We start from the raw sequence: 24,063 nt of genomic DNA on the forward strand, positions 1-24,063 counted from the left end.
ATATATATATATATATATATATATATATAATTATTACATTATACTATACACCACATATTATATACATAGAAGCAGCCCCCAGGGGATAAACTCAGATTGACATGTCTTTCTCTGAAGCAGCATTTGGTTTTCAATGAGAATGAAAATAAGCTTGATGTCACCTAGGAGAAGGAAAACAGGGATACAAAATCCTTGAGGTACACAGAGAAGCCTTTATTTCCAAGGGTTTGTTCTGTTTTTGGACTGTGAGCCTTGTCAAAGCCGGTTAAATCTGCAGAAGCTGATGGGCACATGTTGTTACGAAACGGTGTCTCTATCAGAAACATGAGTGTACGCTACATATCGCTTTGAATCATGCAGGTAGCTAAAAATGATTACGTGTTTATTTTTACACGTCTCGCTTCATATCCAGTGCCAAGTGTTAGCAACAGACGGCATACGAATGGTAATCTTCAAAAATAGTTAGGCTTTGTGTCAGTAAGCATGATGAGACAAATCCAAAAAGCCAATGAAGGCATGAAAAGCACTAAGCTAACAACGTGAAATGTTCTAATGAGCAAAAAACAAGGTATGTTTGAATATACTGAGGATGCATTTTGTGTAGTTAAAGTTTGTCTATTTCTCCTAAAAAAACACGTTCTCTTCTTCGTCCTCTCCAGATGTTTTTGAAGGAAGTTTCAGCTCAGTATGAGTATGTTAGAGCCAGCCTATCAGCAGCAAGCACCTTGAGGGGCCGCCAACCTGTGGCTAAATACAATTACCACTTCACTCAAGTGGCCCTTGAGGGGGATATGCATCAACGGAAGAGAAGGGGTCCTCTTTTAAAGTTTTAAAAAGGTATTTATCGACATGTTGCACATTTTCATAAAATGAATCTATGCCAAGGGCCTTTATAAAATGGAGTTCAGTCTTTAAATAAACTAACATGGCAATCTACAATGTAAACACAGTTGATTATCATACAGTATCTGCACATAAACTTACTTTTGAAAACAGTGTACTTATTTGTTCTATTCCAACATTTAGTTCACAAGTTTATTGACTATGATTACTAAAATTTCATTTGCATTTGTAGTTTTCCTTTCAGGTGCAAAATGTATGGGTGGAGAGTATTTCAAGGGATAATTCACATAAAAATTAACGTTCTATTTTTATTTACTCAACCTTATGCCAACCTTATCTGTACATATAAACATATTTTTGAAATTCGTGTACTTATTCGTTCTATTCCAACATTTTGTTCACAAGTCTGAAACTGATTCTATTATACTTTTTCATAATACATTTGGTATTTGTGTCCTTTAGAAACCTTGAAAGGTAAAATGAAAGCTAATTAAAAAAGCAAGAGCTTTATTAAAAAGAACAACGATGTACCTTGTTCAAAATGTCATACAGATCTTAAAAAAACAATGCATCCACTTTTGAATTTACTTAATATTTATTTCGTTTAAATTAGCTGTACAGGGGTGCAAGTTACGGGGGAGTTGTTCCCTCTAAAGATGGCTTGTTCTCCAATGAAGGGGGGTGAGGGGATGGGGTCAAAAATAGTCTGCCTGTAATATGAAGCTGTACCTGTAAATATGAAGAGACATTTCTAGCTCTGACTGATTTTAAACCCAACCCCTGGCCACATATCTTACATATATTAACATATCAATGTTTCATCCATGCAATAAATATCCTATGCGTTTAAAAATGCATATACATAGTTCAGTTGAATGATAACATTTGCCCTCTTTAATGAGCGCAGTTTATCTGTCAATTAATTGAAACATGAAAGTTGCATTCATAAGAACAATAGTAGCTAGCTATATAAACTCTTAAAGTGACAGCAGTCAAATATTCCTGCTGCTGTCTGTCATTAATAACAACAAGAACAAAAGACAAAGAAAATCACTCTCTGCTCTTGACTGAATAACTTTTGTAACTAATTGTAAGCAGTAATCAGTGTCAAATTTATACAATAAACACTATCCAAGGTTATTTTACATTTGATTACTATAATATCTGTAGTATTTCTAAATTCTTACCTGAATATACTCTCCTTTTTTGTTGTGTATGTGCGTTTAATCACTCTTTTATTCTGTTGCATTTTTTTGTGCTGTTGTTTGAAATTAGTTTATTTGTTCTTATTTTATTACCATCTTTTTACTTTGTTTTTTTTTAATGAAAAGTAGATTTTTGTTTGGATATACTGTCAGTTATAGTTCTCTAAAGGATCTAGAAAAATCAGTATCGGTAGGTCACACCAAGAAATTTGCAATCGGTGCACCTCTAATAATAAAAGAAAATCTTAACATAAAGAAATACTCATATATTTTACTTGGTGGTTATTTGATTAAAATAGGATATTGAAAAATCAACACTACAACCTACTGGCTTCACATTTGGCAATATCCCTGATCTCGCTCACAACGCCCCAGCTGTTGCACTGGTAATTTATGTGCAACAAACCAAAAGGATAATCAGCGTTTTGAAATTGGACAGAGGTAGGCGGAAAGATGATACCTTTGAGGACGAATTTCATCAATAACCAATTAGCCCTATCCTGGAAAACCCATTTCATGCAACCTGTCGTTTCAACGAAATTTGAAAAAGAACAGATCGGTACCTTTACAGCTAATGTGACTAGCAAATATGGCCTTGTTTGAACCAACTGCCCTTGCGTCCCACAATGCATTGTACCTGCGATAACTGGAATATGCCACAGATCTGCTGCGCAGGCTTCTGTCGCCTGGCAACCGGCTGGCCAAATTGATTTTGCCTGCTTTATTATTATTTTATTTTTAGTAATCTGCATTTCCTTTGATTAATGCTAATGATCAGTTCATTTTATTTCACTAGGAATATAGCAGCTTTATAGACACACAGCTATCAGATATCCTGTTAATTAGGACGCTGTCTGTTTTATAACGAGAGGAAATAAGGTGGCTGTTTCCTCCAGTGGCATCAGCATTTCCAGCGCCTGGCTCTGACAGGCAACAGAAACGCTTCTCTCGAAACGCTGAGCCATTGGCAAGCCTCATCAGCCAGCCAATTGAGAGGAAATAATTCAACATGGCTCCGGCTTTTGGCAGATTATAACTGGATGATCATAAAACACTGTCTCCCTTCCACGCAGCTAAATATGGCCTCAGCTACATTAGAGTGAAAATCAGATGTCAGAAAGTAAAAGAAATGCTGAAGCCATAAAATATAGTGCACTCCACAGACAAATAACATATGAAACCGTCAGGGGGATACATGTGAAGGGCCGAATCAAATGACAGCCTCTTTTAAGTAAAACATGGGCCATGGTTTAAGCTAGCACTCCATAATAAGCTAGTCAAGGACTGTAAGGGTGATTTTCATGTGCAGGAAACAGGATGGTCCTGTCTGAGAAAAGAGATGTACTTGAAAAAACTGGGTCACAACCACTATGGTCTCAAAATGCACTTGAACAAGATTTCCACTATATGCATTGGGTATAACTTTATGTCTTCAATTGATTATAAAAAAGGATTTAAAATCAAATCAATTTAACCGGCTTGCTTTCTTCCTATAGTGTATGCTGGAGCCATGTGTTCCCCAGGTAGTGATGCACACACGCCGTACCCGGCCAACCACGTGATGTTAAAGGGGTCACATAATGCCATTTTAACTTGCCATATTAATGCCAAGTTAATATGAAAACTTTGTAATATACTTTAATTAAAAATTCTCATTAGTATTGTAAGAAAACATTATTTTACATGGGGCCTGTTCTTCGTACCTCGCTTTATACATCTGAAATGATTTGACAGATCCCGGATCTTTTAATCGTGATAACTGATCTCTGGCTAATTTGGTTCTTCAAACGAATTTGCGGATTGGATTAAAATATCCGGATTAAGTTAAATTACCTGAGATCACTGCTCGTGCCTATATTCCCTGAAGAGGGCAGATACATCGATACTCGAAACCACGATCAGCAATGCAGCGATTGGCTGGTGTCAAGACAATGTAATGACATCATATAATTAAAAAAGCCACCTGGCAAAAAAGTTAAAAAAGAAAGAAGAAAAAACACGAATTTCTGGACCTTTATAAGGAAACGACCAAACCAACATAAAAGTTAAGCCCCGATCACACCAAAAAAAGCGGAATGATCCCATTCATTTCAATGGAGCGCTGGCGACTTCCGGCGACACGAGCAACAGTGACTGTTGGCGACAAAATGTGGGCATGTCAAGCGACGCGAGACACACGACAAAAGTTCAGAAATGTCAACTTTATGCAAACGAGAAGCAATTTTCTTGAGCGACAACCAATGACGTTTATATGCAACCCGTAATGGGAACGCCCACTAGCGACATGGATCTCTGGCGCTGGCGACATGCAGTGACAAAAATCGCTGGCAGTGTGAACGGGGCTTTAGATCAATTAAATGTGAACCGTTTTGATGAACTCCCATAATATCCGTCATCACTCAAATTAATGCACGACGAAGATTAACTGCACAATGGGTGTAAACCTCCAATACAACTATAAAGTAATTATTCCATCACAATTCACAAATAAATCTCTCAATCAAGTGACTGTGTCTATAGTATTATACCCAAATATTACGCAACATTAAAATATTATTTTTAAATAATTTATTTTAATATTTATTATGATTTTAAATTATTATTGCCCCTGGTTCAGTAATGAACACTTGTAATAAAGTAGCAGTGCCTGGGACAGATTTTAAGTATCACTTCAAGATGCGATCTAATCCTGTTTACATGAAATAAGCTGCTCTCAAGCAGGTTTAAGCTGACGGACCTGTTGCTATGACAGCAAGTCCAGGATGAACCAAACAATCCGAGATCAAGCCAAATCGTCAACAATCAAATCCAGCTAACTGAGTTAGCGACGTACGAAGAACGTGCCCCTGGTCAGAAACAGCTCTGTTTTCACCAAGCCATTTCAGTGCATACGTCTTTAAATGATAAATGACCCTGCCCCTCTGTTCTGTGGGCCGGCACATGGAGCTGTTGCCCTTGACAACAGTAGAGGCGACATAATGGCAATGGGAGTCTCTGAGGACACATCTGTGTAACTTTATCAATTTGAACTGGAATCGGACCCGGGACAAGATGACAGCTCCAACGAAATTCGACATTTAAGGCTCTTTCACACTGGACGCGATTTTGACGTGCGAATAATTCACACGATGGTTTTATTTTTTGGTCAGCTGTTTGTGTAATGAGCGCTTCCACACCGAAGCGCGAATGTGCTGCAGCGAAAAAACGGCATTTATTTTTTTCGTTTAAGTTTCGATTTTTTTTTACTCTAGCGGCGTCAAAAACGGCTTCAACCAATCACATACAAGAAAACAAAGGTGACGAAATGTCAAGTTGATGTCATGAGCTATTCACTCAACATTAACCATTGCCAGGTATGGCATATCTCATGAGATTACAGCTGTAGGTCTAGTCAAAGCTGTGCATCTGCAGCTGTGTTTACTACTGTGTTTACAGACAGCAATAACCTTTTAAAATAACCAAAGTTAACCTTTTATACATCTTTTTTTTTTTTTACCTTATGTCCGCGATTATGGAAAGTGAATGTGTTGCCATCAGTATGTCTGTGGCACTTAAATGTTTACATTGTGACTGAACTGGAAACAGACCGGATGGATTGGTTCCTGAAGAGCGCGGTTTGTCTCGTCAGATGCGCTGCTTTCTCGGGATGAGATCCTCAAATTGTCCCACAGACTTAAGAAAATACTAAGTGCAGAACCGGCCATGATAAAGATTTAGCTCCTGTACATGATTAGCATACTCCCCTTCAGACTCTCTGTCCTTCAAGACTGGGTTGCACCCGAAACCGTCTTTTAAATAAAATGAAAAGCTCATCTTCACTGTCCGTGTTTTCTCAGCTGACGCAGCAAATTTTTTGGAATGTTGGAGCTCTGAAACGTTGCAAATTCGTGTCGCGGCTGATGTGAATGGTTTTGACGCGAAGTATTGGCATGCGAAATATTCACTTATTCGTTTCGCTTTTTCGTTACGCGTCCGGTGTGAAAGGGCCTTTAAGGCTAAACAGGACGTTTCTGAATGGTTGGTTAACGTAATGTCTCTTTGATCTATCTTTATGTACTGGCAGGGTAATGTTAGCACAGATGCTATGTGTTTACTGATGTATACCTTAGTTCATTGACAGATTGCTGCTACACCTAATGCCAATAAAAACTTTTTTTTCTGTTAATGTCGGTTTGTCAGTGATGCGTAACGTTATCTATGCATTGTAATAACTGTTACAACAATTTTTTTTTTACAGTAACAGATACCGTTATAAACCATCTACATAATCAAGCTTAGTGTTACCATGTCCACAATAACTTTAAAACCAGCAGTTTGTAATAACACAATAACCATAACGCGTTGTTCATTATAAACGTGGGATTATGAATTATATTGAGAACGTCATACATAGAAAGCATGCCGTAATTTAACTTACCCCTTAAAACTGTAGCTGCATTCAAATTGAAGCGTTTCAAACTACACTCACTTCTGGAGAATCAGCAGGAACACGAAGAGCTGGTACAGATCTTTATTCAGGAGCTAAACCTGCTTTAGAAGTTACTGACCATCGGATATAAAGCAGTCTGGTGAGAAATGCTTTGCGGTTCGCACAAACAAAACTCAGCCACTGCGTCTTCAGCGGTTCTGATTTAGGAATATTAGAATGAGTGCTGTGTTCATTATTACACCCAAGAACAGAACACCACAATCGCTTAGACGGCATTCTGCTCCAGCGTCTCTACTTATACAACGCCAGACTGTGCTGAAGACAGAGCTCGCTCAGGGCGGATCTCAGGTGAAATGCTGCTGTCAATCAACATTCGTGGGCGGGGCGTCAGATAGTGTGACGTCACACGGTTTGTGATGCCTCGATTTGAGACGGGGGGGGGGAACATAAGGAGATTTAAAAAAAAACACTTGATGTATTTTTATCATTATAGGATGGTTGTGTACAGGCACTGCTAACACACATTTCTATACAATCTGATTGTAAAAGTGCCTGTACCATTATATGACCCCTTTAAAGAAAACATGATTCATCAGGCCACCTTCTTCCATTGCTTCGTGGTCCAATTCTGATGCTTACATGCCCATTTGCTGCCGCTTTCGGGAGTATAAAAGGGGTTAGTTTTCTATCAGAACCAGCATTAACTTCTTAAACAATTTGAGCTACAGTAGCTTTTCTGTTTGATCAGACCACATGGGCCAGCCTTCGCTCCTCACGTTCATCATTGAGCCTTGGCCACCCATGACCCTGTTGCCATTAAATCCTTCCGCTTGCCCATATTTCCTGCTTCTAACACATCAACTTTATTCACTTGCTGCCTAATATATTTCCCACCCACTAACAGGTACTGTGTTGAAGAGATACTGATTGTTATTCATTCTGAAGTACAATTCAAGAATGATTTGGAGTTGTCTATGCCTCTTCCCCCCTTCTGGTGGGAATTTGTGGATTTTGTGATTTGTGATGAATTGAGTCAGACAAATGGTTATGTACATCATCCAGCTGTTTGTTCTGATTACTGTATCAAAATCATAAGGATGAAAAATATTTCATCCTGAAATAAGAAAAACAACTTTTCATTGTTGTTGTTGTTCAAGTCAAATCAGTTATATTACAGAAAATAATTACAGTTGTGCTGCCTAATTTTTTTCTCTATAGGTTTTTGTGTTAAATAGAAAGATTGTGAGATTAGAAAATTCTAAATAACAGCTTTTATTTGAAATAAAAATATTGTGTAACATTGTAAATATTTACTGTACATTTGGATCAATTTAATGTGTCCTTGCTGAATAAAAGCACATTTGCTTTTTAAAACTTTTGAACACCAGTGCATATAAATCGACCACTCCAGTAAACCTTTTAAAACAGACAAGACAGACCCGACACCTGTAGTAAACCAGATGACTGTTTTCTTGTCTCATCCCAAGACAAAAGGGATGGCAGTGAGTCAATCTTTATTCTGTCTCCCTGCTGCAAAAGCTGAAGGGGTTGGCAGTGGCACCACACAAACAACATCTTAACCAGTCAAACAGAGACAGAATGCAAGATACACACTATTGCTCAGCACTTAGCCAACTGATTCATTCTCCTAGCAAGATGGCTTTTATCACCAGATGCACAAACACTGAAAAAGGCCTTTAACCATTACTGTGTGTTCAGAGAATTGATAAGCTTATCTATATTGGGACCTCAATAACCGTATTGTAAGATGATACTGGCCACTAATAACTGCTCATATTGCTGTATAGCCACAATAAAGATTGAAAACCTGACAAATAAAAGCTCTAATGCGCTGATGGTATCCGGCACAATTGTAGCAGAAGACAATTAAAGAATCAGAGTGAGCTAAAAGTCTTCCTTCCTAAAGATACTGCTAGTAATGGATCGATTGGTAGACAGCAGGTGAAGACTAGTCACAGAAATATCTGCTCAGAGGGTTTAAATTCAGTAGTTACATTTCAAACCAAGGCTGCAAGAGAAAGAACGGGGATGATGGAAGACCAGATTAATTAATGGAGTTTGTTCATGGCAACTGAAAATGCTTTTTGATAAGTCTTTTGTTCGTAGCTGCGTGTTTTGAACAAAGGCTTAGATAAAAGCATATTTGATATGCAGACAAGTGTTTGAAAAGCGCTCGCAGTAGAAAGGAAATGGAAAAAAAACGAGTGAATGGGGGAAAAAACTTCAAAGACCTAGACGAAACCAACAATTTATTTTTGTTTATGTGAAAAACAATGATGAAATGAAATGCAGGAGGAGAGATGTATGTTGGAGGAATTGAATTTATAGGCGCATATAACATGATATATGCACAAGCTTTTAAACACGTAATAATACATCCAATCAGGATCTGACAGAAGCATGTGGGCAGAAGTCATGTGGTATTCACCTACCTCCACAATTGTGATCTTGGCTGCCTTGCACATGGGCTGGTTGAAGTTTCGTGCTGTTTTCCTGATAAAAAAAAAAGTACATCCTCATAAAAAAAAATTCTGTAAAACCAACTTCAAACATGTAGAGCTGAGGTGAAATGTTATGTATGAAAGGGTGACATGTTATTTCCTCTATGTAAGAGGCAATAATGATTAAATACGGTGAAATAAGCCATTTAACACTTTATTTTGATAGTCCACTTTAGACATTCTACTAACAATAAGTAACTTAATATCTGCTTAATATCTGCTAACTCTTTATTATGATCATCCCCAACAGAAATTCAACTGACTATAGGTAACTTTGTAAGTACATGTCAACTAATATTACTAACGCTACAGTCTATTAATACTCTAAAGAGAGTTATTTGACATGTAGTTGCAAAGTTACTTAAAGTTAATGGAAAGTCAAAAGTGGACCATTGAAATAAAGTGTACCCAAAACAACTATTGAAGTCATCATCCATATTGGTGCCAATATGGCAACTGGTTCAATATGGATATAACAACAGTACTTTTTTTTTTTTTGAAAAAGAAACAGTGCACCCTTGTGGTAAAACAAAATACTACATATTAATTGATGTAACACAGAAAATGTAAATGAGCAATCATATTTACCTCAAATCAACAACTTTTTTTTTTAACCACACACAGCTATTTTATAATAATATTTATAAACGTTTTATATATCAACATACCTATATTTTTTGTATTACTATTCAAAGAATCACGAAATGGGTATGATTTCCACAAACACATTAAACATTATAATGAACATTAATAATAATAAGAAAAGTTTATTGAGCCGCAAGTCATACAAATCAAGCATATTATAATTATTTCTGAAGGATCATGTGACAATGAAGACACTTTATTTTAAGAATAAATTACATTTTAATACATTAAAATACAAGAGATCTTCAAATAGTAATAATACAGATATTAAAGTCATACAGTTATTATTAAATATTATAAGTAATAATATTTATAATACTACAATAAATATATTTTAATGTACATAAGACACTTCTTTCAAAAACCTTTTAAAAATCTTACTGACTCCAAATCTCTGTACAGTAATGCATTTAACAATATTTTTAAAAGATATAATTGTACTATTTTCTTTTTTCTCTACTTCTTTAAAGTTCACCCAAACATTAAAATTAGCCCATGATTTACTCACCCTTAAGCCATCCTAGGTGTATACGACATTCTTCTTTTAGATGAATACAATCGGAGTTATATTAAGAAATGTTCTGGCTAATCCAAGCATTATAATGGCATCCCAAAAATTGAAGCCCAAAAAAGCGTGTGTATTAACCTCCTGGAGTCGGATGGATTACTTTTATAATGGATGGATGCACTTTTTGGGCTTCAAATTTTGGCATTTTTTATATAAATCAGATTGTATTCGTCTGAAAGAAAAATGTCATATACACCTAGGATGGCTTGAGGGAGTGTAAACTATGAGATCATTTTCCTTTTTGGGTGAACTATCCCTTTAAGTATTTTAACACTACTTTATATCGTTATTCTCTGTGGGTTGTATAATGAATGGAAATGACTGGGTTTGAAATGACAGCCATTTTAATAGTTTGCCTTGTCTACTGTGTTTAGAATTGTATCTAAAATAAGGTACTGTTTATGTCTCCTTTTCAAAAAGTGTCTAATGTGGCCTTGTCTTCAGTGTGGGTATGTGCTAAATGGAAACAGTAAGGTGAGAGAAAGGAGCTATTTTCAGGTTTGGGCAAAACACCAACTACACCAGTGAACATGTGATACTTTTGGGTTAAGGAAAACAACTTCTAGTCTGTCTAGAAGAACAAACATTTGTACCTGAAGATGACATTTCCAGCTTTGTCCGCTTTCCAGGCTTTGACCAGCGCAAAGTCACCTGTGATGGCTTTTTCCATGATGAAGTGTCGTCCATTAAATTCACGCACCTGAAACATGACAGTAATAGTTCCTATATCTATTTTTACTGATCACACTTCCGCTATATTAATAGCAATCAAACCTCATCTGCAGAGACATGAGCTGTATGATTGCATCACTGGAAAAACTGGAAGATGAGCGACAACTGACCTCTCTGGGTTCACTGGCGATGGCAATGGTGCCGTCCTTGTTGTATTTGATCGGAGAGCCCCCCTCTTGGATGAGTGTGCCATAGCCTGTGGCAGTGAAGAAGGCAGGTACACCTGCGCCACCGGCCCTGATCCGCTCCGCTAGTGTGCCCTGCCGTCAACACAGCACAATGGGTAAACAAAACCTACCTGATTGGATTTGTTTTGAAAGATTGGCACTTTAAAATCTTTAGCATACATGTTCTGGGCAATAAACTTGCCAATGAGAACAAAGGTAAAGTGTTTATTCTGAAGGTGCGGGTAAAGGATGGTCTCACCTGTGGGGTCAACTCCACTTCCAGCTCACCACTGAGATACTGCCTCTCAAACTCCACATTCTCCCCCACATATGATGATATCATACGCTTGATCTGTTTGGTCCGAAGGAGCAGGCCCAGACCAAAGTCATCCACTCTGTATAAAACAAAGAAAATCCAAAACTTTAGCTAAACAAAGAAGTCTTTCTGCAATATATTTTAACCAATTCATTGCATATACAACTCAATTATTTTATTATCACTTTATTCAAAAACACCTTATTGTAGATGCCATAACTACCCAACATGACTGTAAAAAATATATCATTCCCCACTGACAACCATTCAAAGTTATCCAGATTTTTTAAAAAGTTTTTTGAAAGAAGTCTCATATGTTTGCCAAGTCTGCATTTATTTTCTTAAAAATATAGTAAAAACAGTATTATTGTGTTTTGGTACAGCAGGGCTTTCGGTTCGGTGCACGTTTGCCGATTCTGCTGAATGGTTACGAATGCAATCTTTAACAGTTAACAGTCGGCTTGTTTTAAGCGCGGTTCCCACACAAACATATTAAGTATTCAATCCATTTTATCACAACTCAAACGATAAATGTTGTTTTGGCGCGCTTTAATGTGACGTGACTAATGACAGTATAGGTGCTGCGTCAGTTTAAACTGCGACGCAGCGCGTGAGTAAATGCAACCATCTCTTCGTAAAGAATAAACGTGAATTAGTATCTCTCAAGGTATTTTGAGGATACATTTTAACTCATTAAAATGTATCATATCTCATGTAATGGCTCAATCTGTGTTTCGACTGCAGAGAGACAAAACAGCTGCAATGTCCCATAGCATCACTGTCCACAGCTGTTAGTTCACTAGAGAAACAAACTCTTTCACTTAATATACGGTATGCACTACACTCACCTAAAGGATTATTAGGAACACCATATTGTGTTTGACCTCCTTTCGCCTTCAGAATTGCCTTAATTCTACGTGGCATTGATTCAACAAGGTGCTGAAAGCATTCTTTAGAAATGTTGGCCCATATTGATAGAATAGTCTCTTGCAGTTGATGGAGATTTGTGGGATGCACATCCAGGACACGAAGCTCCCATTCCACCACATCCCAAAGATGCTCTATTGGGTTGAGATCTGGTGACTGTGGAGGCCATTTTAGTACAGTGAACTCATTGTCATGTTCAAGAAGCCAATTTGAAATGATTTGAGCTTTGTGAAAGGGTGCGTTATCCTGCTGGAAGTAGCCATTAGGGGATGGGAACATGCTGGTCATAAAGGGATGGAAATGGTCAGAAACAATGCTCAGGTAGGCCGTGGCATTTAAACGATGTCCAATTGGCAGTAAGGGCCCAAAATAGTGCCAAGAAAACATCCCCCACACCATTACACCACCTCCACCACAGTGGTAACAAGGCATGATGGATCCATGTTCTCATTCTGTTTACCCCAAATTCTGATTCAACAGAAAACAAGACTCATTAGACCTGGCAACATTTTTCCAGGCTTCAACTGTCCGATTTTGGTGAATTTGTGCAAATTGTAGACTCTTTTTCCTATTTGTTGTGGAGATGAGTGGTACGGTGGACGCCACGGTGGACAGGAGAGCTTTGTGATCAGCTCACGTGGTCCGTAACATCATTGTATGCTGTAAATAAAATGTCATATGCTTGGTATGATAATAAATGCTGCTATAAAAAAACGGACCAATTCAAAAGTTTAAGTGCTTTTATTTTAATTTGTTTGAGCGGTGATGAAATCTATTGCTCTTCTAAATACTTGCCAGCATTTTAAGGAAATACAAGTCTATAAATGCATCCTAATAACAGCAAAGCAACCGTATGGTGTTCTGCAGTGGTCAAAAATGATTACAAACAGTGAATTTTTAAGTGATATATTGTTGAAAACGCAAGAGATGTGGATTCGGACAGCTGTTAAATCAACACGACCTTGCGTTTGTCAAAAGCAGTTAGATAACTCGGCCGGGGATTTTTACATGGGTGGTGAGAGACGGACGGCAATAAAATAACTGACCAGTCCCTGTAACATAAACAATATCTTCCGACCCCACGAGAAACAGTTACTGTCAGAATAGCTTCAGCCAGCTCCTTCATCGCTAACGAAGCGATCTGGAAAATCAAACTTTTCCCGAATTTACCCTGTTGGAGGGCCACAACATCATGGCCACCAACAAACCCCAGCAAAGACTGTTATTGCTCCGGCTTTAACTTCTGGATATTCGGCAGCGGTGCCACAATGCAATGAATGGTTTAGTTTGCATCTTTCTCCGCCGCCATTACTGAACTACATCTCAAACTAGCGCTCGACATCAATATCATCGTTCTCAGCCACTCCCTCTGTTTGCAGATTGGACCGGTAAAAATTTGTTCAGAGAAAACCTAAGACTACACAGCAGTCCCAGACGTAGTACTGAAAGAAAATGAAAATTGAGCGGAAGTACGTAGGAGGGCAGAGCCAGGCTACAGACAACCATACCACGCTCAACATTGCTTAAATCATCTTTCTTTCGCATTCTGACATTCAGTTTGGAGTTCAGGAGATTGTCTTGACCAGGACCACACCCCTAAATGCATTGAAAAACTGCCATGTGATTGGTTGAATAGATTGAATTAATTAATGAATTGAATTAATGAGAAATTGAACAGGTGTTCCTAATAACCCTTTAGATGAGTGTATATTAGCCTATATATTCATTATATTCTACTTAACCTGTTAGTGATGTCTTGTTTATTTAATGTAGCCTGTTCAAATAAGTTATGATTTGACAGCCCTATAATTATATTTCAACAACGAATTGGAGAAAAAAATTATCATAATTTAGATTTAGACGTTAATGCAAAAACCGCATTATGTGATGCTTATGAGTGTTGATTATTATATCTAACAAATAAAAAATAAATAACTGAATTGAGGCTAATAGTTGGGCTCTGTTTTTAACCTTTACATTGTAGCCCAAGTAAGGGCTCCCTATATTTACAGCATTATCTTTAAGAAACTAATAATTGAATTAATTTAAGGACAGACACAATTTTTTCAGTAAACCACTGTTGAATAAAAATAAATAAAAGGCAACTTTTTAAAACTGCTGTACCGAAATTGAAGTATTCAAATTTAAAATAAAAAAATAACCTATTCCTTTATACTTTAAAATGCAATTTATTCCTGTGATGGCAAGGCTGAGTCTTCAGTGTTGCATGATCCAGAAATCAATATAATATGCTAATTTAGTGTTCAAGAAACATTCCCCACGGCAGTGTTATAAATGTTGAAAACAGTTGCTTAATATTTTTGTGAATACTACAAAACATTATTTCAGGTTTATTTAATGAATAGAGCGTTATAAAAAACAAAATGTGTTATTTGAAATAAAAACATTTGTAATATAAAATACCTTTAATGTCACTTTTACTAGACCATTTAATGCATCATTTCTAAACAAATGTATTTCTTTTAACTTTTAACTTGAACCTTTCAACTAACACCAACCTTTTGAACAGCATTTGTTTGAATCTACTAACTTTCCATTGCAATCTTGATTGTTAACCACCCTCAGATACTGTCTAACTGCAAACAAACAAATATACATTTCCAGAAATCCAATGTCTAATTTAGGTTGAACTATTGTCAGAAAAGTAGCACTTATTCCCTAAATTGGTCTAAATCCACTGTCCAATGAGCATTCTGTAGCAAACAGTTTATTAAAATTCAGAACACGCAAGAATACAGAGACAAAGGCCATAAGAAACATATGAAATGTTTTAAAGCTCTCTCAGACCTCCTCAGTTCGGTGTGTGAGGTTGCTTGGCACAGTTACAGAAGCAGTGACTCAAAACTGATTTTGTCATTCATTAACAAATGGCATGACTTATTAAAACTTGAAACACACTGAGGTATGAAAATGTTGGCTAGCTATCCCGTTTTTAAAGGCAATCAGTGCAGCAGTGCAGATCTGGACATTTTTACACTTTTAAAACCAAAGGCGTTCTGGTAAAACATTAGGGGGAAATGTTTAATGAAAATTAATTGAGACATTATATAAGCACATGTATATTTTCTAGGTTCAATCGATCAACAGGGAGCACAGACTCTTTACGTCATGATTCACTGGACCGAAAAAGGTTGCAATTAGACGCATACTGTGTCATGCCATGTTCTCATTAACTCTCTTCTAATGTGTCTTTTCCACTTTTTCTCCTGCCAGATAAATGACAAAGGCTTTTTTAGGTGCTTAGAGACTAGCTTTAAAATGGAGGATAAAAGAAGTTATCTAGGCCATATGTGCTTTGAATTTACTGAGATAAAACAAAATACAGAATTTCATCAAAAGCACAATAAGAGTTAATAGTGAGTAACATTTTAGACAATAATGCCAGTTACTTGGAAAAAGATTGAATCAAAATCAAAACCAAATAAACTGTTGTGCATTTCTGAGCAACATGCAGCAGTTTTGTTCTTAAATTAATTTATTTGAGAAAAATGTTTCAGAGAACGATTAACAGGCTGCATAAAAATAAGGATACTTCTCTAATAACAGGCAACAAAAAGTATGTGAAATTAGTATCATGTCTGAATACACAGCATTCATAAAACAGTTTGTAAAAAGTACCCAAATTATCCACTACTGACGAGATTCGAAAGTGCACATTCTTTGGACATTTTACTACCCCATGAGGCGACGGGAGAGGATTTGTGAATGGCAGTGAAGTGATGGAACTACCCATGACCATGACAGCATGATGACTTTAGTGTGTCCGGATTATATTCATACATTTTAACAGTCGTTAAGTAATTACTTATTAAAAAAACATTAGAGAGCATGCAAATTTAGACGGAGGGGCCTATCATACACGAGGCACAATGCAACACCAGACTCAATGCACCAGACTCAAGTATTTTTTGCTAGTTTCAGCCTGACAGTTGTCATTTTCACATCCAGTGCCAAGTGGTTTAAATAGCAAATGCACTCGCGCCCATCAGTTCGTCCATGGGTGTGCCGGTCCGTAAACAAGCCGTGTTCAGGCGCATTGTTGCCGTGTTGCTATTTTGAGGAAACTGAAAACAACTGCCATTGACCAACAAAAACCTGGTCTAAATTCAACTGTGCAGTATATTTTGTGTTACTTAAAATGCACCTATAGGCGGGTGCACAACATGCATACGCTCTATTTATTATACACACATGGATGCGCGGTAGCACACAAACATTTTTAAATATTACAAGTAAAAGTATTCCTCTCTGGAGAAGCGTTCAGTCTTTCCACTCATAAATTACGCCATGTAAATAGGGAATGCTGCCTTTTAAAAGGAATGGGAGATGGGACTCTGATTGGTTTATTGCACGTTATGCCCAAAACACACCCATTATTCAAATGTGCCATGGTGCCACACCCTTTTAGACCATTAACCGAGTTCCAGCTGTTTCCGTTGTTAAAGCTCTTGTCTGTAACTTTTTTTGTGTTCAAGATTTACAAAAGTTATATAATGAGAATGTACAAAGTGAATCAATTTTCCACACTGTGTTTTTGTCTTACCCTGAATAATTATGGTACACATATAATAAGTATATTATATTATATTGGGACTATTTCAGGCCAGACTGGTAGGTACCGCTGGGGAGGAGCACAGTCCCTGCATGACTCACAATAGACATAAACAGAGTGAAGTAGCTCCGGCTGCAATGTTCTTACGCAAGACGCATGCCATGCAGTTCTGTTTATTAACCGCTAGAGCGCAAAAAGTTACGGACTGCAGCTTTAAGCTAGCAAAAGTGGATTTGGACACGCCCTGAGTGCACCTGCGTCATGCGCTCAGATCTTTAAAATAGGGCCCAGAGACTCCATTCCTGAATTAATCAATGTTTTTAAACGAATCGGTTGAATGAACGATTCAATGACTCACACAAAGTCAATCACTTATCGCCACTTACTTGAGCAGAAATACTCTAATACACAGACTTAAGTCTGTCTGGAACGCACATTTACAGACAAGCAGATTGATACAAACAGTGATACAAAAACTTAAATATCAGCACTCTTGTAATGCTCCTCTGCCAATCAAATTTGAACTAACTGTTGTATAATTATCCACATAACACTGCTGCAAGGCTGCAGCAACTCATTCGACTTAGAATAACACCAAACTATCACCAGATAATGATCAGTAAATTAATTAAAAAACAAGTCAGAACACATTTTCTAAGTAATGAGCAACATGTTAAAAAGTATTAGCAGTGAGTCTCATTCACTAATAATTGTGTGGATTACATGTACACACATGAATTTGTTCTTAACCTTATTCTAATGTTAGCAAATTTGGAGTATTCTAAAGGAGCGGATGTGTGCCCAGTTAGTCAATTGCATACATCACACCAAAACCATCTCCATATAAGGCCTTTCTGCACAACCCTTCCTTTACAAGCCTTTCGTTGCCTTCTGCAGACTCATTCTCTGCAGAACCTCGAGAAATATGTGCTACTAAAAAGCAGATCAAACACATTTTATACAGACCCAGATTACTCTTTTATAGTATACACCTATGAGGCATAACATTGTGATAGGTGAAGTGCATAACACAGATTATCTCTTCATCATGGCACCTGTTAGTGGGTGGGATATATTAGGCAGCAAGTGAATATTTTGTCCTCAAAGTTGATGTGTCAGAATCAGGAAAATGGGCCTGTAAGGAAAAGCATAAGAATTTGAGTGAGTTTGATCAGGGCCAAAATGTGATGGCTAGACGACTGGGTCAGAGCATCTCTAAAACTGCAGCTCTTATAGGATGTTCCCGTCTGCAATGGTCAGTATCTATCAAAAGTGTTCCAAGGAAGCAACAGAGGTGAACTGGCAACAGGATCCTGGATGACCGAAGCTCATTGATGCGACTGGGGAGCAAAGGCTGGCCCGTGTGTTCCGATCAAACAGAGAAGCTACTGTGGCTTAAATTACTCAAGAAGTTAATTCTGTTTCTGATAGAAAGGTTTCAGAATACACAGGGCATCACAGTTCGTTGCAGAACAGTCAGGGTGCCCCTGCTGACGTCTGTCCACTGCAAAAAGCACCAACAGTGGGCATGTGAGCATCAGAACTGGACCATGGAGCAATGGCAAGAAGGTGGTCTGGTCTGATTAATCGTATTTTCTTTTACTTCATATGGATGACTATGTAAAAAAAGCACATTGGCGGTGGCAGTGTTATGTTTTGGGCAATGTTCTGCTGGGAAACCTTGGGTCCTTCTATCCATGTGGATGTTACTTTGACACGTACCACCTACCTAAGTGTTGTTGCAGACCCTGTACACCCCTTCATTGAAACGGTATTCCCTGGTGGCTGTGGCCTCTTTCAGCAGGATAATGTGCCTTGCCACAAAGCAAAAAATGGTTCGGGAATGGTTGCACAACAACGAGTTTGACGTGTTGACTTAGCCTCCAAATTCTCCAGATCTTAATCCAATCGAGCATGTGAGATGTCCTGAATAAACAAGTCTGATTCATGGAGGCCCCACCACGTAACTTAAAGGACTTAAAAGATCTGCTGCTAACATATTGGTGCCAGATACCACAACACACCTTCAGTGGTCTAGTGGAGTCCATTCCTCAATAGGTCAGGGCTGTTTATATAATATAATATAATATAATATAATATAATATAATATAATATAATATAATATAATATAATATAATATAATATAATATAATATAATATAATATAATGTCCAGCCAAAAAAAAACTGTTAAGATTTAAATTTAATTCATATTAAACACACTCAAATGTATCTAATATGATAAACAGGGCTGCAGTACCTTTGCATTACATTATTTGTTCATCTCATTAACAATCGCTACAGTAAATACAAAATACTGTCCTGCTCTGCCCGAGTCCTATCCTGATTCTTTTCCACCGGCTGTGAGGTAAAGACCACGTCCCAAGATTCTGAGCTCAAACTCGGCGTCATCAAACTATGCCTTTGTTTTGAATAGGTGCCCTCTAGCGGACGGAAAACTTGCATAGCGCACCTTTAAGAGTATATGATTTGATCATTATTGCAATGATTACTGTGTTTCCAGAATGTTATATGTTTGGCAACAGTTCTTTCAACCCTAATTGATAGTGTGTTCCATTTCTTAAACAACCATGTAGGAAGGCACATCATGGATGAGAATATATAACATATTCCAGAATTAGATTATAATATAATATGATATAATATAATATAATATAATATAATGCAATTCATGATAAGATGAAATATAACTTTTTAACACAATTATAAGACCGCACAGCGTAGATGCTTTTTGCGTGTGTGTGGTTTTGGTTGTTACTATATTTTTTCGTAAATGTAGAATACATTTCAGCACAAAAGCTTTTGGTGAATCATCATTTACTGGTTAAAAAAAGGTTTGTATACAGATTTCACAAAACTGTGTGTACGCATACTTTGTGTAAGACCCAGTGTAAGTATGTGTGAGCAACGCATGCTAATGCCAAACATTGCTGTGATGCTGGTTTCACATTACAGTCTCACTGAGCTCAATCTCTCTGTGGTAGACTGAATCATTTGTACCACAGAGATTCAGAACTCACAGAACAAGTTACAACAAACAATGCATTCAAGAACAGCAGGCTTCAAACAGTCAGATGGAAGGAGGGAAACAAACTTCAAGAAGGGAATCAGTGGGAAACTTTCTCTCTAAAACAGGTCAAAACTGCCCTTGAGGTTTCCCACACACAAAAAAGCCACTGGAAATAAGCCAGTTTAGAAAAAATGTAATTAAAATAGATACTTTATGAGTTTGGAAAGTCTGTATTCTGTTAAAAAAATTAATTGACATAAATAAATGTTGTAAAACAACAAAACATTTATTTTGTTGGCAAATTTAACATACACCATATCCTATTTAAGCCTAACTAGAAAGATTAGAATGGATTTTATTGTTTTCTTCTACCATCTTCGGCACCCACACTGGCTTCACTCACTGGTCAAGATGGAAATACAAAAAACTCAAAATAACATAATTGGCCCGCTTTCAGAAATTACACAATGATCCAGTCATAGACAACTAACCTGGGAAAAGCCAGCACAGAAAGGCCTATACATAGATCAGCACAAGTCACATGTTCAGAGCAGCTGCAACATAGCGGCAATAAACCAAACATCAATGTCCAATAAGACAGTGTATAACTAGACATTTAGAAAACATTTACTCTTTCTAAGAAGGAATCTTTATGATTGATCTCCCCGGTGCACACTGTGTTCTGTATTTACTAGTAGGTCTAGACCAACTTGCAGATAAGACTTGGTCATTCTGGTAATATCTTTCTATTTGTGGTCACGGTCAGTTGCACACACATTGTCGATTAAAGCCCAATTTATACTTGTGCGTCGAGTCTACACTGTAGCTATGTCGCAGGCTGTGTGTTGCACGCGTAGCCTACAACGTACCCTGACGTGCTCCTCTCCAAAAAATTAATAACGCATCAATTCTATGTGGACAGCAAGTGCTGTGATTGGTCTGCCAGAACCCCTCCCTCAGGGGTACAAATGCTCCCTCTGCAGGTCTGATGCAGAAGTACAAATCAGCCTTAAAGGGATAGTTCACCCAAAAATCAGAATGTGATGTTTATCTGCTTACCCCCCATGAGATTTGTCTAGATATGAGGTAAAAAAAATTACATAAATACTGTTCGGTTTCTCACAGAAACTGATCGGTTCGTGTCTTAAGACATCAATATGTTGTCACGAGCAGCAGGGTTTTTGTGCATGTTGTCTAAGCATGTTTTTTTTTACTCTCATAAAATTGTTGCCCATTCACATGCATTATGACTGGCAGACTGCAACAGTTGAAGTTAAAAATCTTCATTTGTGTTCTACTGAAGAAACAAAGACACCTACACCTTGGATGCCCTGGGGCTAAGCAGATAAACATCAAATTTTCATTTTTGGGTGAACTATCCCTTTAAGTGACAAATTCTTGTAGTGACATCTAGGGAACATTTGATGTTATGAAGCTATTCTCTGCGACCTTACATGTTTATCTAGAGCAGGGGTCGCCAAATATATTTGGCCACTGGCCAAAAAAAAATTGCCACTAGATGGCGTGCCATTCATGGGATAATTTATTAAATAAATAAATAAAAATAACTCAAAAAATAAAAGAGGATTTGAATAAGCCCATTATTGGCATGTTTGATTATTTCCACTTTCCATATTGTGAATTATAAATGCATTTTAATTTGCTTGTTACACATGGAACCTATTGTAATAATTATTTGACGTCACGTAGTATACTTTTACACTTTTTCTCCTTGTTATCCTCACGTAGTAAACTGCATTTTTTTTGCAATCGTTTGCGTGTTGGAGGTAGGCTAAATGATTATTACAGATAGTGCAGAGTGATGTTAACATTTAAGATAGCACTATCAAAGAGTCTAAAGAGGAAAGTTAACAGCGAAAACAGGGCATACAAAGAAGAATGGGAAGACATCTGTCCATGCATCCTACCTGGTTTTGTGAATGCAAAGCTGGTGTGTCTAATCTGCAACGAAGTTGTCACAAAGAATCAGACGGCACCATGAGACAAAGCATGGCACCTTTTTTTTACTGGTTCTGGTCAATATTTTTTTATAAAAAGGAAGCTGAATTAGAGTCGTTATTGTTCACATGTTGGTGCTGACGCCCCATGATATAGGCAAACGTTTCAATATTTCACTGTTCGTTTTATCATCATACCAGATATTTCATGACGGCTCTTTTAGATGCGTGTCTAGCGATCTATTCCACAGACTCTTGAATGTCTTTCAGAACTTTTCAAATTGAAAGCTCTGAATTTATCCCATAATATAACATTGCTGCTAAAATGTTGCTGTATTTTTTTTTAAGGTAAAATCATTAAAGACAAAATTGCTTGTTCTGAATGTTGATATAACTAGGTTTGCACTGCCCGCTCTGAGCGGGGCTTGAACTCTGGTCTTTTCTGCACTTTTACACACTATGCTGTGTGTAAGCCATGTCATATTAATCTTTTACTTTTTTTGTTTCTGAAATATATTGATTTAAATATGTTAATATACGCTGTTTCTGTTGTTTGAATGTGTCAGGATGTACAGAAGTTTAATGTTAGGCCTGTTGGATGGTCGAGTTCAATCTAATCGCTGGGTTTAAGCTGTTGTTTACTTGTACAAAGGCTTACCCTGCATTATTGCTGACTGCAGTCAGGCTCTTCACTCCTGTCTTCAGCAAACTGTTTATCAGGTTCTCTGGAATACCACATAGGCCAAAACCTGGGAATGAGTGAAAAGAATAGTAAAGAACTCAGAATATACTTGCTGGCATGTCATCCATATCAGAGAGATGCCAATAAATGTTGCACAAAAATAGTATTAAAAGTAATATCATTTAAATAACATAATATTCAAAGGTTTGGGGTCAGAACTTTTTTTTCAGCAAGGATAGATTCAATTGATCAAAAGTGAAATTTCAAATAAAAGTTGTTCTTTCTATTAATTAAAGAGTCTCCACAAAGAATATTGAGGAGCATATCTGTTTTAACATTGATAATAATAAGAGCACCAAATCAGCATATTAGAATGATTTCTGAAGGATCATGTGACACTGCATTAATGGAGTAATGATGCTGAAAATTGAACTTTGCCAACACAGAAATAAATTTCATTTTAAAATATATTAACATAAAAAAATGTTCTTTTGAATAGTAGTAATATTTTCAAAATATATATATTTTTTTTTCAAATAAATACAGCCTTGGTAATGACTATTTTGACAATAGGAAGTGACTAAATTCTTAGTAATAACTAAGCACGCAGATACTGATTAAGGGTGAGTTTATGATAAATCATAACCCTTACGTTACCTCCCACAAGAATAGTTGCTCCATTAGGAATATCTTTGATGGCGTCTAGGGGGTCAGAATAAAATCGTCCCGATCGTTGACTTGATGTGGAAAAGTAGCACCCGCACGTCTACCAACCACAGATATTGAGAAGAAAGAATAAAACAGGTCGGACATGCAGAAACAAACACTCCAGGAAGCACTTTGAAGCATGAATGAAACAGATTTCCACACTTCATGTTAACCATTTACAATGAATTTTAATTAAAATCAATGTCAAATAAGAGAGTTTCCACTGTCAACTACAGCGGTTTGAATTTCCCATCCTGACATTCACGTGATAAATAAACCCCGGGAGTCCAGCCAAGCAAACTATTTCATTTATATCTTTATTTGTTTATTCAACAGTGCATGTTTGACCTCACGAATGCTCTAAAGGACGAGGAGAGGAAACAGCTGACCACTTATCACTCTGTCTCAATAAATAATATACTTGAGCAGTATTACCAAACAATAATCAACAAATACTGAGTTGTAGGTGAAACCAGTATGACCATTACCCGTGTTATTCCTTAAAACAGTGGTTTATATTCTAGTGTATACAGAACAACTCCATGAACCTTAAAGGCACATGACACTAGCATGAGACTGTGTCATAAATATATGACTTTAAAACCTACCTGTCTTAGTGGTCAGGGTCTGGAAAATTCCTATCATTGTTCTGAGAACTAGTTATAAAGTGGTCTAGTTCACATGTTATGTGATATAATGAGCCAAACGGTTGGTGTGACAAAAGGAGAGGTGTGAATGAGAGTAGAGTTGGGTTACTGT

At 37.1% G+C, this 24,063-nt stretch overlaps 1 protein-coding gene across 1 annotated transcript in view; it reads right to left on the reverse strand.

Annotated features, from left to right (window-relative positions):
* Positions 1–24,063, reverse strand: part of oxct1a (3-oxoacid CoA transferase 1a) — a 68,096-nt gene that overhangs the window by 43,297 nt on the left and 736 nt on the right. The window contains exons 2-7 of the mRNA XM_067413540.1: positions 23,254–23,362; positions 22,573–22,663; positions 11,371–11,506; positions 11,055–11,204; positions 10,806–10,912; positions 8,931–8,991 (exon numbers count right to left, since the gene is read on the reverse strand). Coding sequence (XP_067269641.1) covers positions 8,931–8,991; positions 10,806–10,912; positions 11,055–11,204; positions 11,371–11,506; positions 22,573–22,663; positions 23,254–23,362 — 654 coding nt within the window. The remainder of the gene's footprint in view (positions 1–8,930; positions 8,992–10,805; positions 10,913–11,054; positions 11,205–11,370; positions 11,507–22,572; positions 22,664–23,253; positions 23,363–24,063) is intronic.

Source organism: Pseudorasbora parva, chromosome 13 (assembly GCF_024679245.1).
Source record: "Pseudorasbora parva isolate DD20220531a chromosome 13, ASM2467924v1, whole genome shotgun sequence".
Classification (NCBI taxonomy): Eukaryota; Metazoa; Chordata; class Actinopteri; order Cypriniformes; family Gobionidae; genus Pseudorasbora; species Pseudorasbora parva.